Source organism: Urocampus carinirostris, chromosome 20 (genome assembly GCF_059441175.1).
Source record: "Urocampus carinirostris isolate Australia breed hairy pipefish chromosome 20, RoL_Ucar_1.0, whole genome shotgun sequence".
Taxonomy (NCBI): Eukaryota; Metazoa; Chordata; class Actinopteri; order Syngnathiformes; family Syngnathidae; genus Urocampus; species Urocampus carinirostris.
Genome location: NC_142368.1, coordinates 26,251,001 through 26,267,605, shown reverse-complemented (window position 1 = coordinate 26,267,605; position 16,605 = coordinate 26,251,001). Strand labels below are relative to the sequence as shown.

Sequence of the window (16,605 nt, the reverse complement as noted above, 5' to 3'; positions counted from 1 at the left end):
CTTGTCGAGAAAGCACAAAAGGCGCTACAGAAAACGAGGATAGCATTGGCAGTGCTAGCTTTTGACCCATACAGTCATTCTCCTGACATATTCACAGGTCTGACCGAATCCTCCAGTCTGCCTGACTTCCGTCCACACTATCTGTAACACTATATCGTAAATGGAGTACCGTATCCCCATACACTAGAGCTTATCTAAAAGCTGACAAAAGTCTGGATTCTTACCAGTTCTATGTAGCTAATACGCATTGCTGTGCTTCGTTGTGCTGAAGAATGCAACCCCGGCGTGATGTACCACTGTACTTGAGTTAATTTTACCCAAACCCTTGTGTTGATTTTCCCCAAAAAAACATACAAATTGTTTTAGGTTCTTTTTTTTGATACTGGAAAATTTAGCAAAATAACACCCCCAAAGGTAGTTAATTTTCCACTAAACAATATCATTTGTTTGTTTAGAAAAATGCAACAGACTTTGATATAAAATGACCCAGTATTTGTCTGTAACAGTTTTGACCAAAGTGTTTTTGAGACTGGTAAATCTTCGCCTTTTCCAAATTTCCAAGCTGTCCTCCCAAATATAAATCTGCATTTTATCATATCGGCTGTATTAGAGGTGCCACTGGGACCCTTGTGTTTAAGGGATCCGACCGACCTACCGACCGACCGACCAACTGATCCTCAGTGTATATAATTTGACCACTAGATGTCGCTGTATTGTGCGGTAAAACTGAAAAAGAGTGCTAACAAGCAGAAGATGAAATACGAAATCGGGAGAGCCAAAGTGATCAAACCGCTCCATTTTTCTTCTCGTATTTTTTCCTATCTTTACAAGGCTTTTGTCTTTTTGGCTACCTGTTCTGGGTCAGGCTCATGCATCGTATATTAAATAAATGCAAATGTCTCTACCAATGAGTATTTAAAATAATGCACATTCATATGACAGTTCATTTATTTTTGATTATTTTAAAATCTATTTTCTAAAGTTAGATTGCTAGAGGATCGAAATTAATCTCATATAGTTGTTCATTTTAACAACCCTTTTCTTATTACATTAATTTCCAATTCATAGCTCTACACTTCCTGCAGTTGTATTTTTTTATTCCAGCCACAAGACACAAGACTGATTTTTATCCAGATCTGAGCTACGGTGCTTCTTTTCTCCCATTTTTTTGCCATAAATAAACTCACACCACCGGTCTTGTTGCTGCCCGCCGCCTGCCACTGTGAAAGATGGCAACAATAGTTCAGCTAATTTAGACACACCGCTCATGTTATTGTCTGGTAGAGCCGTTAGCAGCCCGGCATATGAATAAAGTCATGAAATAGGGAAATCATTTTCCCTTGATTGAGGCTCTTGCCCCTCCTCTATACTCCCACCCTCAGATCTACCACTGTATTCGTCCCTTTTTATGCCTCATGAATAAAACATAAAAAGCCAGTTCTCAAAAAAATATAAGCAGCAATGATGCGCTGTAATAAAGAGTCCTGCTGCATTCGTTCATTTAATAAAACCAATGGATGTTTTATACTGCCAAAGCAGCTTGTGCGCCTCAGACGCAATCTGATTTCATAGCTTTTGATGCTCCTTTTTTTCCAACTGTTAATTTATGTATATCTTAAGAATTTGGATTAGTTTTATTCAGATGTTATATTTAAATCATTCACATTTCAAACTGACGTACTTTATTCAGGGTTTGCACAGATGCTTGAAATCCTCTTAAATGCTTAAATTTTATTGTGTTTTCAACGATTGAGAAGTGCTTCCATTTTGGGTGAAGTGCTTATAAATGCTTGAAATTCTTGCCATATTGCTTAACACGTCTGCATAAAAATGTCACCGACACTGCTCTCAGGTGGCTTTGCCATTGCATGTCTTCTTCCCTAATATTTAACGCCAGCTGGCATTAGTTTTTGTGGCATTGTCCTATGAAGCGTCATCGCATTCTACGGGTCACACATAAGAGGACAGGTGCATGCTACACCTAAACAGGGCAAGTGTGACGTATCAATTATGGACATTTATTATGTGAAAACTTAAGGAAGCGTTTCCCAGGGGTAAATTGTAATGGGAAGAACTTCCTGCAACTGAAAATATACAGTAAGCTACATATTACCCCTACATGGGGAGAGATTAGTCTAAAAATATTTACACACCTATTGGTAAGATCTCATCTCATCTCTTCTCATTAGCTGCACCGCTTATCCTCAGTAGGGTCGCGGGGGTGCCGGAGCCCATCCGAGCAATCATCGGGCAGTGGACAGGGGACACCCTGAACTGGTTGCCAGCCAATCGCAGGGCACACAGGGACAGACAACTCGCTCGCTCATTCACACCTAGGGACACCTTTGGACCGGCCAATCCACCTGAAATGCATGTCTTTGGAATGTGGGAGGAAACCGGAGTGCCCGGAAGAAACCCACGCAAGCACGGGGAGAACATACAAACTCCGCACAGGAAGTCCGGTAGCTGGATTTCAACCCACACAGGAGGTTCCCAAGACTTTAGAACTGTGCCGCACACGCGCTAACCACTGCTGTGCTGCCATATTATTGGTCACATATACAAATATATTTGCAATTTACCTAATATCCAAAAATCATGTCTTAATAAATACAAATCCAAGATTAAAAATCTCATTCATAAATAGTTTTGCAAAATACATGATTCACATAGAATTTCTTCTTTAAAAAGTATTGGAGAAATTAAAAAATTTGCTTTTTAAGTACCTAATAAGTGCTTCAACTTGGTCATGAAAAATATGTACAAACTCTGTTTATAGTAGGTGCTAAATGGTCGGTGAATAAAAGTTTATTCAAGAATCTTTTAAGGTAAATCTATAATACTCCTTTTTTACATAAGTTTTTACATGACTAAAATTTTGATTATTATTTTTCCCGTTTTATTTTTTGTTATTTTTTTTTTATTTTTTGTTACCAAGACTACAAATTTCCCGAATACATTTTTATGTCAATCACCAGAGGTCATTTTATTTTTTATTTTATTTGTTTTCATTACTTGGGGCGGCAGTAGCTCAGGAGGTAGAGCGCTCGTCCTGGGATCAAGGGATCCCAGTTCGAATCCCGGCTCGTCCGTGTTACATGTCGAAGTGTCCTTGGGTAAGACACTGAACCCCTATTACCCCCAATAAGCAGGTTAGCGCCTTACATGGCTGCAAGGCCGCTATTGGGAAATGTGGAGCACATTGTAAAGCGCTTTGGGAAGTCATTGACTTGAAAAGCGCTATATAAATGCAGATCATTTCATTTCATTTCACTTGTTCAATTGAAATCATTTTAATCAAAGAAAATAAAAATATATACACACCCGTCGAGAAATTTGCATTTTTGGGGCGGGCATAATATGAGCCTCACCTACACTAGAGGGAGCTAAAATAATTGTCAGCCATCTTGCCTCGAAGGGTACCCTTATATCCCCAAAACCTTGTAAAGAAGAAGAATACAAATGGAGTGTTTTGGTCAATGTAAGTCTCCATAGTTGGCATTTATATTGGTGCTTTTTAGCCCTTATTTTCGATTGAATGAGACAGTACAGTGACATCTAGTGGTCGAATAATACACACTGACCCTTTTAAAGTTTCTACAAAAACAGCTATTATAGGTAAAACTCTTGTCAACAAAAGTGATTAGACTATTAAGAGAAAATGGTTGATAGATTATTACCTATTGTGCATTGACTTTAAGGAGTTTTTCGGGTGCGTACATTAAAAAATCATGAAATGTATATGGGAATTCATAAATTCACAGCAATATGGAAGTTGTTGATGTTTTTAAAGTCTCTCCTTTTGCTGACAGAAGTTCCTCATGTAAATGACCCTGCCCCTGCACCCCCGCCTCCAACCTTCAGATGTTTGCATTCATCTGGATTATCTCCCATCTGGTTAAGATCACGTCCAAATGATTTGGACATTTGCATTTTCACGCTGCTCCTCTGAGTAATGTCAAGGTCTGAGGTACAAGAAATCAACTTATGTTATGCAGGGATCAGAGAGGTCACGTTGCATGTTAGCGCACACCGCTCCGTGGGTTGTTAAACTCAGCTCTTTGCTTTGTGCATTCGCAGTCATATCTTAATTTGGCTTTTTATTCTTTCTGGAAAAATTCAATACTGAAAAAACTCTTTATTGAATTATTAATCACACTCATCCTACTTAAATTGAAAATTGAGATTTTAACTCTAAATCCATCAGTGGGACTGAATGTGCAGGATTTGTATCGTTGCTTGAAATATTTAAAAATCTTGAATTTTAATTTTGTGTTTTCAAAGTTTGAAAATTGTTCAAATATTGCGTGACGTGCTTGTAAATGCTTCCCATGTTCCCATGTTTCTCGGCAGTACGACTCAATGGATCACGCCTTAAATGAAAAAAAATAATCATGTCTGCTTTACAAATGACACTGGCACTCCTATCTAGTGGCTTCGCTTTGCCATTGCATTTCTTCTTCCCTCGTGATTAACGGAATGTGTAATAGTGCAAGAATTAAATCATTAGGTGGGATTAATTATATTGATGATACTGACAATTATTCAATATTTAGAAGCATTAACAATATAATAATGTATTATTTCCTTATGTAATTGTACAGTAGACATTGGAAAAATTGCTTTGAAAGTCCTCAAAAATGGCTCAGATTTGGCCATGAAAAGTGTGTATGTACAGTGGGATCTCGCTACTTCGCGGTTCTACGTTCTCGGGTTCAGAGCTTCGCGGGTCTAAAAAAAAATAAAATACAAAATAAAATAACTTAAAAAAAACTTACTTTTTTTTTTCTAAGCGTTTTTGAAGGGGCGTCGCTACTTCGTGGTGCCACGTTCGCGGGTTCAGAGCTTCGCAGGACTAAAAAATAATAATAAAATAAAACAATTAAAAAAGAAAAAGGAAAAAATATATATTATTATTATTTTTTTAAGCATTTTTTAAGGGGCGTCGCTACTTCGTGGTTCCACGTTCGCGGGTTCAGAGCTTCGCAGGTCTAAAAGAAATAATGATAAAATAAAATAATTAAAAAAGAAAAAGGAAAAAATATATATTATTATTATTTTTTTAAGCATTTTTTAAGGGCCGTCGCTACTTCGTGGTTCCACGTTCGCGGGTTCAGAGCTTCGCAGGCCTAAAAAATAATAATAATAAAAAAAAAATATATATATAGAGAAAAAAAATAAGCATTTTTGAAGAGGCGTCGCTACTTCGTGGATTTTCACTTTTCGCGGGTGGTTTTGGTCCCCATTAACCGCGATAACCGAGGGATTACTGTACCCAAAATGTGTAAACATCTTGGGCTTTCATTGAACCTGCAAAAATCATATACCATAGATTTAATTAATTGTCAAATATTCTAAATATCAATTTAGGCTAAAGGTTTGAAAGACAGATTATCAAAATTCTTTCTTTTGGACAGTAAATACTGACCACCACATTCACCAGAAGGATTTTTAAAATTTGATTTGCATCCAAATTAAACGTTTTGTTGCTGTTGGCTCACAATTTGGTATATTTGATTCTTTTTTTTACATTTATCTAATCTTTATTTGAGTGTTATTATTATCATTATTATTTTAAAGTGTAAATTTTTGAAGTGAGTGTTTTTCTAAGATTTATTGAATGTGATAATTTCAGATTTTAGTTAGGGGAGTCCTGATCCAATATTAATATCAGATAGCGTCCCAATATCATTCTGCAAACCATTATCAGATTGCATCAGGTTCAATGCTTGACATTGTTTTCGATATTAGTTTTCATAGACAATCACGGCATTTAAATTCCTTGTTTGCTTTCCAAAAAAAAACATTTATTAGTTTTTTTCTTCGTTTGTTGGTTTGTGCCTAAACTTTACAACTGCATTTTGGCTAGTTTAAAATTTGAGATGAATAACAAAAAAACCCACCAAGAAAAATATAGGTTTTTAAATGTAAAACATCTTAGTTCACCTGAATAAATGATCGAATGGCATTGAAGTTTGTCTGAAAAATAGATATTCCGATATGTTTTGGCCTTAAAGCGCTGTGGTATCTGTCAGAGTATCTTGAGGTGATTGCGATGTCCTTGAGAAACAGGAAATTAGTTTTGTTGTGTTGCGATTTCACAGATAGTGATGGTGCTACTGAGTTCCAAAAAATAGATGTTGGCCTGGGGTAAGGTTGTATGTTTTTTAATGGCAAGAGTCTGAGAAAAGTTCCATTCATCCATTTATCTTTGACTTAACTCTTCAAGTGGTACCTCCCTGAAGATTTATCATAGCTGTTTATTCACAGTGTATGTGTGTTTAGATTTTGAGTCCCACCCAACATTATCCTCTTTGCCCATGTAGTTAATAATCCTTTATCTTCTCCTTAGCATTTCACATCTTTGTCTACACGCTTGCTCAGAACTTTATATGGACATCCGTTCGCATCCTCCATATACATGTGACTTTAGTAGTCTCATCCCTCATCCCTCCCCCAGCCTTGACCCTTCTAAACAACACTCTATCGCTCTCCGAGAATCCTTCCATCTGTCTCGGCGTCTTCATCAATCTTTCCATATTCTCCCCCGGCCCGGATACGCAGAGAGATGATCCCGTCTTTTTCCACCTCTTTTTTATTCCATCATGCTTACATCTAGCCCTGAAACTCAACAATAACACATCCATCAAACAAATACACTTTTGCATACACTCACATTATGAAGACTCATCTTCTCTCCTGACATATATCGCCGTTTCCTTGCACAACGTTATAAAGAAACCTCTGTTACATTTTCTGCTTTAATGTAGATTGATCTTAAATGCTAATTTCCGTGTTTTTTGTATTGATCTAGTGAAGGGGCTCACTCTTCTGAAGTCCTGTGTTTTGCTACATTTTTTGAGCAGAGCCATGCATTTGACGTCTATCTAATATTCATTTGAAGCAGGTGTTATTGAGGAAATTGTGACATAATCTACAACCATCACATAAGGGAGTCAAATCAATCTCAATCGGACAGAATTAAAATGTGCAGTGTTTTACCATTATCCACAATTCTGACAATTGTAATTAAAAATTTATTTTCCAAATCTGATCTAATAAATTACAATTATCCTGATTATTTAAATCAGGTGTGTTCGAGGGAAAAAAACACAACATGATCAAAAATGGAAAACAATAGCCATTGGACATCTTTTCAGATCATATTTGGATCAGAACATAAGTACTTTTTACTTGTCAATTGTTTGTGAACATACAGGAAACGTAAAGGACACAAGAGACCCTTTTGGCAATGATTTGTATCATTTAAGTGACGTAAAACATTTTGTTTAAAAAAGAAAAAATCAAGATTCTGACCCTTGTTCTATTAAGTTTACAATTTTACGAGGTTTAGTCTCTCTCTGTAGTCTCGAGACCCTGTACACATCCAATCTTATTCCTGCATTAAGATTCAAAACAGGAGCTATCTCTCTGTAAGGTGATAGTGTCCATTTTTGTCTTTTTGTCTTTTGTTGGGCAACTTAAAAGTGGATCGTGGGCCATAAATTCCCCCCAGGCTATAGTTTGGACACTACTGAGCTAGAGCATAATATGAAGACTGGATTTAGTCATTTCTGATGTAAACGGAACACATTTTGGATATGACACCATTCCAAGTCACACCTAACTACATTTCACAGAATATTCCATCCTTGTGTACCTGATTTAGCAGGCCACAGTTTGCTAATGAAGTGACGCACTGGGCAGATTCGCTTTCTCGCTTTTGTTTTTGGACAAGCATACAAAAATGACGTATGAAAAAACCTGAAGGCAAAATGTCTTTGTGTGCATGACATTCATTGGGTTTGAAATCCGATCCTTGGCTGTGATATATTCCCTCTAACTTGAATAGGAGCCCCCTGACAAAATGGACCCTTGACAGCAGGTTGCTATGGCAGCCTATGAAGATGAAAAAAGCAAGGATGTTCCTTATGGGAGTATAATGAAGAGATTTTCGGCAACAAAATCATCCCTAGCAATTTATACCATTTTGTCGTATTTTTTTTGTCTGCTTGCAAAGATGTTTTAATGCGATTGTTTTATGAAAAGAATCCCTGTGCCTGTAAGATTTCTGATGATGTGACAGCATGTCTCAGACTCTCCATTTTAACTCTTTGTTGTGCGTAATCTTTATGTACAGTAGTTCTTCATCTCATTGTTCGGTATGAATCATAAATTGATAAATACAGAAATATAAAAAAATAAAAAAATTAGTATAGGCACAATCGATTACCCTAAACAGTGGCTCACTGAGTTTTTATTGGTCAAAATGAGAATGATTTCTGTGTGAGAACCTACATTTATAAATGATGATTTGAATGTCTTAAACGTTCTTCACAGTTCAACAGCGTTGACATCTGCTTCGACAGCTGTTCTCATCAGGACACACACAAACACACACAAACTCCACTTCTGGTTCACACGTTCCTCCTGTTCACAACTGGACTTCATTTCTATGTCTGTGTTTATGTGTTTTTAATTTTATGTCTTTGCACCTGTTTCAATATGACTCAGCTTGCTCAGATTGACTTGAATTGTTGCTGGTTCATGGTATGCATGACTGTCCTAAAACTTCTAAAATTAAAGTTGTCTAATCCAAATCTAAATCTGACCTAAATTACTTTATGAATCTTGACTTGTGTCTGTGTGCTTGCGCCCAACCCGCTCTCCAAACAAAAGCTTATTCTTCAGCGCATATTATTTCACTGCTGATGGCTGAAAGCAGAGGAAGTGCGCTGAGTGCGCAGAGATCTACTACCCTTACCACTAACCCAATCAGATTTATTGATTTGGGTGCTTGTCAGGTATATTCTCTTGTTGACAGATTTTTCTGTGGGTTTTCATCATACAGTTTCTTAAACATACTTTGTTTAAATAACTTTCATTTACAGGATTCTATTGAAACATAAACAGGGTTGGGTAGGGTTACTTTAACTGGATTACTTTCAATTACTTTTGTATTACTCCAATACCAAATATACTAATAAAAGACAAAAGAAACTAAATATGAATAAAATGACTCCATTTTGTGCAGGCTTGGGGAGTAACGGAATACATGGAACAACAAAAATGATGTTGGCAAGCTGTTTGGATTGATTTTCATTTTGTTTCTGTCGCATTTTATGTTAGTTTTCAAAGAGATCAAAGCCAGCTTACCACGTGTTGTGAGTCATCATTTTATTCATATTTAGTTTATTTTGTCTTTTATTAGCATATTTGGTATTGGAGTAATCCAAAAGTAATTGAAAGTAATCCAGTTAAAGTAACCCTACCCAACCCTGAACATAAAGCCAAAACGGGTTCTGTTAATGTAACACCGTGACTTTGAACTGTACACCGGAGTCTGCCCTATATTTTTGGACCGATGCAACCACGTATTGTGTTGCTTCTGCTTTATATACACTATAATTGAAAAAAATAAAGAAAATTAGCATGGCCCTCATTTTATCTCTGTGCCAGATGTACTCGTAAAAATACCCATACCTTGCTCACGAGTCATACATTTCCAACCCCTGTTCTAGTGTAAAGTGCAGTCTAACTGCATTTTATCAAAGGCAGCACTTCCTTAGCCAAATGAAGTGGCTCCCCGACTTACTATCAAAATGTCGGCATGCCAGGTGCACACAGTCCTCATAATTGTGGATTGGCTCAATGCTGGTTGTGTGTCATGATCGGTCTACGTATTATACACATCTTTTTTGTTTTTATTTCAGGTTTATTCCCAGCTGTCTTAAACCTGGCATCCATGGCAGACATCACAGCCAATGCCACGTGCGGTCTCTCTGGGCCGGAAATGTTCTGCAAACTGGTAGAACACGTACCAGGTCAGCCTGTGCGAAACCCGCAATGTCGAATCTGCAAACAGAACAGCACAAAACCGTTTGGTAAGAGAGACTCTGACTCATACTCTAGTCCCGATTAAAACATTTTATGGAGAATTACTGCTGTGTCTACAGAGCGTCATCCTATTGACTACGCTATTGATGGAACTAACCGTTGGTGGCAGAGTCCCTCCATCAAGAATGGAATGGAGTACCACTACGTGACCATAACGTTGGACTTGAAACAGGTACTGAATAATCTTTAAAACAGTGCATTTATGCTAGCTTTTAAATTTTGATGGTAGCGCACAGCTAGCCGGACGCTCTCTAAATTGTTTTTTCCCCCCCCCCATTAACCAAAAACCGAGCGACTTCTGTTTTTAAAAGTAAGTGTTAATTTCAAAACAAAGTGACACAGTATTCAAAATCAGATCCTGTTGCTAATAGCTGGTGACAAATCCTGTCTAGTGACAAATCCTGTCTCGTGACCCTCCATTATCCCAGTCAAGTTTGTATAGAGGGAAACAGTGAAGCTATTGAAGATTGATTATACCAGTTGACTGCAGGCCTGGCAGTTGACGACAATCATCATCTTGCTCCATTTGCCGCACACGGATTCTTTAAAAGCTTTTTAATGCTCGAGATGTCGGTTCTTGCCGTCTGCCTCCCGAACCCTCGCTGACACGATGAAATTTCCTGGTAATGAGCGACGTTTTGGATATTCCTCTTGTGTGTTGCTAGAAAATTCAAATGACCAATCTATTCATGCAACTAATACAATTCCTTGTGATTTGAATCAGGTGTGTTGTAGGAGGCAAACATCCAATGCAAGGGTGATCACCTCTTATTCTAACTGGATGTTATTCACGTTCTCTTCCTCAAAGACACCTGATTTAAAAGTTTAATATGAATACAGAAGCCTAATAACACCCCTGATTGTTTTTATGAGTTGTGTTTGAGAAGGACTTGAAAATAAATAAGACTTGTGTCTTTAAGTTTGCATCCTGTATGTTTCCCTGTCCCCTCTCCTTCAACACACTTATTTCAAGTTTTTAGATCATTTGCAGGTGAAACTTAAGCCTGATACAGACACCAATCTTGGTTGGTTCAAAACATAGTCTTAGGTTATCAAAAACCGTATAACAATCCTAGTCATTTGTATCAGGAGTATTAGAAGATGGAAACATCCAATGACAATAGTAATAATGATAATACTTAATAATAATAATAATAATACATTATTATTATTATTATTATTATTATTATTATTATTACAATAATACTTCAAAGCGCCTTTCAGTACACCCAAGGTCGATGTACACAGAGCACCAAACAACAATAAAGCAAGAATAAAACAAGTATAAAACAGGCAAATAATAAACAGCAAATAAAAACACAGTTCAGTTAAATAGGGGGTGGTATGTGAGGCGGATGAGGTTATTGCCAGCAAGTATCAAAGGCTGGCCACAACGCAATTCAGTTGAATTGCAGTTATCAAAGAATCATACTGTATTTAGCGTTTGGACATCGGCTTTTTGATGAATGTGTTCTAGAAATACATGGCCTACCCTTAATGAGGGTAGACGGGAGCCCTGAGCTCTCACGACCATCACCATCCTAAATTAGCTGTCAGTCAAAGCACTCTTAATATCTGACATTTCCTGAGTGACACACTCACACACCAAATTACATCTTTGAATGTATTCTCCATAGACCATATTTCATCCAGAGACTTTAGACTATGAGATGTTTCATTTAACAACATAAATGTTTTAGATTTCGCACGATTGACTGTAAACAAATAAAACATTTGATTTAGAAATTTAGTTTGTGGTGACTTGTTGATGGAATGTTTATTGAAAGGCTTGCCCTGAAGCAATATTCACAGTGCAGTAGTAGCCCAAGTGTCAAGTCAAGTCGTGTTTATTTGTATAGCCCTTAATCACAAAAAGTCTCAAAGTCTTATTATATGTTCACTATAGGCAGTCAAATCTTTATGACATAATTGTGTAGGATAGAGCAATAACAATATAGAAATGTGTGTTTGGCCCAAACCTTTTTTTCAGAAGGGTACCATGAGGAGTAGTCAAATTAAGAAATTTTAATTGGGAAAATTATAGTTTTACTTATGTTAACATATTTTATCTTAACATCTATTATTGAGTGACTTTTTCTCTTTTAATGCTGGTACAATTGAGCAAAAATATGGTTATGTTTAAAAAACTACAGTAAAAAAAACTAAAAAAAATCCTAAAATGGGCAAATGTATCTGACAAATAAAATTTGACCCAGAAAATTAATTGCTTTCATTTTTTAATGTATATTTTATTTTTACCTTGATTCATATTTTGATTTTTAAAGTTGCAATAATAAGAAGACAATCCAATAAACTAGTAAAAAATACTTTCAGTCAACAAAATTATCTCCCAACAAACAAAAGAAGATTTGTATTTTAAACTTTTTTTATTTTTGTGTTTTTGCCTCAATTTGTGGTGTGTGCCTACAATAATTCAGAAAAAAAAACATAAATATATATAAATATAATATAATAAAAATAATGTAAATAAAACTGTAAAACAATGTTTGGGAGAAAAAAATTGTAAAATAAAGCAATTTGTTTCTTCACTGTAGTGAAGTACGGAAAAATACGGATTAAATAGTCACTTATTTAATCCGTATTTGGTGTTAAGGTCTCCAGTGAACTGTTTCAAGGTTATAAAATATAATACTGTAACTGATGTGTCTCAGGGACCATTAAACCTATTCACAAAATATATTTATAATAATATATATATATTAAAAAAAAGGAGCGATGATGCTATGATGAATGGTCTCAGATCAGTTACACTGAGGTCCAATAAAAAAAAAATCCTAATTACAATGGCAATATATGCTTTTGGGTGCAAATACTTTTAGGATATTTTATCAACTATATTGAGCAATTCTTCTTTCTTTTTGGTGGTCGGGACCGAGTTAGACACCGGATGAAAATTGACCCGCTAACAACTGTTAGTGCTGCAAATTTTTAATGCAACATTAGGGTTATGTAAGATGACCAAAAAGTATTTCACTCTATTAGACTTTAAATGAAAATTTGGCTGCAACTCTTTTTCTCTCGGTGGGCACAGGGGGAGCAGATCCTGCATTTGACAGCAGCTCAGGCCCAGGCAGAGAAGTGTGAGAGAATGCAACTTCTGTTGTCCTGTGCAGTAGACAATTTTAAAGCTCAAAGACAAACTTCTAGCAAGCATTACCACGCACATTTTTATACATTGTTAATTGCATGCATACAAAAAACACACAAGAACATTTCCCTTTTGTCGTTTTATCTAGAGGCCAAAAACAAATTAAGTTTTGAATGAAGGAGCCCTGTTTTATTTTTGTTTCCTATGCATTTATGAACAATACTGCAGAACTCAAAATGTTTTTTGTGTATAAATGGGGCAATACGATGACTCCACAGTAAACACGCACTACTTTCTTTTGAGCGAGTTTGCCGATTAAGAAAAATCCGACGTGTCATTAGACTACGAAGTTTGCCAGAAAGTCTCTTTATGAGTCCAATGAGATGTAAGCTTGTTTCCAGTGGCAATAAATGCTTAGGCTGTGTCGAGTGGCATGTGCATCTGTCAGCATGCTTTTCTTTTTATGTCGCGTCCCAGGACTTGCTCACCTAATTCTTTCAAATCTTCATTTTTTTATAAACAATTATTTTCCGGGTTTTTAGTGTGTTAATAGTGTATCAAGCCAAAAAAGAAAACAAAAATATTGTGTGGGATATTTTAATTTCCAGCTGTTCCTCCCAGATCTTTGGTCCGGAGATTTCTTCACAGTGCATTTCATGGCAGTTTAGCCAAGTACACTAAAAGCAAGCCTCAATTGGCCAACTGGAAAAACAAACAAGCATCTTACTGTCTGATTCAGATACTTTGGGAAAGTGTCACTTTTATCTGTAACAAATCTCCCTTGTCAGTTATTCCTTGGATTCCTACTTCATTTTAATCGCATCAGTGGAAAAAATACTGGAACCGATGATTTAATCTGGGAGTTTTCTATGTGCTTTGAAAAAGTGTATCCAGATGTGGTTTCTTTTTTAGAAAGATAAAATATAAAGGTTGATATCTATCTGCAATCCACAATGTAAAACGTATTGAACGTGAGCTAAATATGGGTCCACTTATTCAAGATAACTTGTTAGTAATCTTGGAAAAGAGGGCTTGGCTATTCCACACACTTTTGTACTAGTCAGGCACAAACATTTTTGTTCTGTTAGGTCAGTCAGGCCCAAAAAAATTCACATGAGACTAATGCTAGTATGAATTAAGGAATTAATACTTTTGTCAATGGATTTATGGTTCTAAGTAAGACAGCAAAAGCAAAAAATAAAAATAAAAAAACCCAACAAAAAACACCAACCTCCCTCTATGATAGCAGTGACAGGATTTTTTTATGTCCTCTTAAATTTCTTCCACCTAAAACATTATGTTTTTGAGCACCTTTTGTCACTGTAATTTTATTCGGACTAACAATTTCTCTACAAAATTATGACAATAAAATATAGAAAAGCTATAAATTCAATCTTATAAAATATCTAAGAATCTAGGTACAGTAACTCAGGAAGTTACCGTTGGTAGTTTCATTATGCTAATGTTGCAAGCTAATGTTACTGGTAACATTGACCTTACCATTCAAATCTAAGATGAGCTCAAAATGAGACTAAAATTGTGATGTAACCATTTAATTTCAATGCAAAACAGTTAATCTGGTTATATATTTTTTGTAATAAGTAACAAGACCGTTTCAGTTTTCCTTGTCTACAATAAAATCAACTTGAGACTTATCTCAATCTCGTTATATCAAAGGGGACGAAATTTGCTGTGAAACACACTCAACCCCTTCTATGTGATGTCAGTACATGTAATAGTTACTCTTTTGAATGAGTTTACATTACAATGGGTAACTGGTATCAGTTTACCGTTCAATTTTTTTTCCTTTCACTCAAACACAAACTGTTTGGATCGCTGCAAGATGACATGGATGAGCTTAGGCTGCTATATATTAGCACACACAATGCTTTTTTAGTATTTATAGCCTAGTTTTATAAACATAATTTGACAATACAGGTCCTCTTTAACATTTAACATACTCACAGGATGTTCTCACTTAACTGGCCTGAGTTAACTTCTTCTTTTTACACAAAACTATAATGGGATTATGGGGATCTGAACTTGAAATTGAGAGAAAGACATTCCTATCTCTGCCAAGAAAGCTCCCGAAGCACCAATAAAACCGAAGGAAATTATATTATACCCGTAAGTGGAACAGTCCATATACTGTAGAAATGCAAAGGTCATGAGGTTTATCTGTGTTTTCTTAAGTGAGATATACATGAACAATCTACATTCATGTATAAACAAAGTTGTGCTCTAAATACATGTGTTTATGTGTCTGTTGGACTCATTAATCTTCTTTGTATTGGCAGGTTTTCCAGATAGCCTATGTGATCATTAAGGCAGCCAACTCGCCTCGCCCGGGTAAGCCTTCCGCCACATCATTACTTTTTCAACAGCCATCCGCAGTACTTTAATTATGACCTGCATTTCGGATTACATACAGTCACAGAAGAAACACAAGTGGAATTGTTAATTTCAGAAAACGTATTCTATTCGAGGACTATTAATATCACATGTTTTATTTTTTTGCCTTTTTAGTATAAACAAATGATATGTAATGAAGAAGCAATAAAAGTTGCGTTTGTCCCCTGCAGGTAACTGGATCTTGGAACGATCTGTGGATGGCGAGACTTTTGAACCATGGCAGTTCTTCGCCCTGACAGATACGGAGTGTTTAACCCGTTTTAAAATGAATCCCAGGACTGGACCCCCATCCTATACCAGAGATGATGAAGTTATCTGCACATCATTCTATTCTAAGATACACCCTTTGGAAAATGGAGAGGTAACATCATTTATAGGGCCTTTAAAGTGTCAAATGTTTTGGTACAGTTTGAAAAGATTTGGACTTTGTTAAATAGTATAACAAGAGTCAAACCCAAAGTTAAATAAGCTTCAGTGTTTTAAATGAAAGGTAAAAAAAGCATTAAAGCTAGAGACAAAAAACTTCACATCATCGTTAAAAATGTAAATATATCTTAACTCCAGAGTAGAAGAACCATTTAGTCCTGGACTTGGCTCCAGGGCTTTAATTTTTGATTTACACTCTGCTTCAAAGCTGTATTTGTGGCAAACTCTAGATTTGAAGTAGTTTTGGCAATTACTTGGTGAGTTAAAGATTTAACTCTGGAGTTTAACACTTATTTAATTTAGAAATTACAGCTAGTTTTTGAGTTACATACTTTGAAGATCAAATTGACCTATTTAATCAATTTGCTTTATTTCTAGACTTAAAGCAAACACGAAAGTTAAAGTAGCTTTGCTGTTGCCCTGCTGAGTTAAAGCTTTGAATCTGGAGTTTTTTTTCCAGGATTTACAGCTAATCCTAAAGTTAAGAAGTTGATGTTTAAATTAATATTTTGAATCAAACTCTGCTTTAACTCTGGACTTGAAACTAACTTTAGTTTTAAAGCTGTTTCTTATTTTGAGCCCCAAGTTTAAGCATCTTTGGAAGTTTGAAACATTAGCTCCAGAGCTTCAACGCTTAAATTAAACTCAGCTTTGACTTCAAAATCATTATTACTTAAAGAGTTAGAGAAACTTTGTAATTTTAACTTTAAGTCTGGTGTTAAACTCTACTCTAATTTTAAAGCCAATTTAAAGTTAAAGAA

At 35.9% G+C, this 16,605-nt stretch overlaps 1 protein-coding gene across 1 annotated transcript in view; it reads left to right on the top strand.

The window, feature by feature from the left end:
• The window catches only part of lama2 (laminin, alpha 2), a 278,494-nt gene that overhangs the window by 27,323 nt on the left and 234,566 nt on the right, over positions 1–16,605 (top strand). The window contains exons 2-5 of the mRNA XM_088324972.1: positions 9,714–9,884; positions 9,957–10,069; positions 15,304–15,355; positions 15,589–15,779. Coding sequence (XP_088181098.1) covers positions 9,714–9,884; positions 9,957–10,069; positions 15,304–15,355; positions 15,589–15,779 — 527 coding nt within the window. The remainder of the gene's footprint in view (positions 1–9,713; positions 9,885–9,956; positions 10,070–15,303; positions 15,356–15,588; positions 15,780–16,605) is intronic.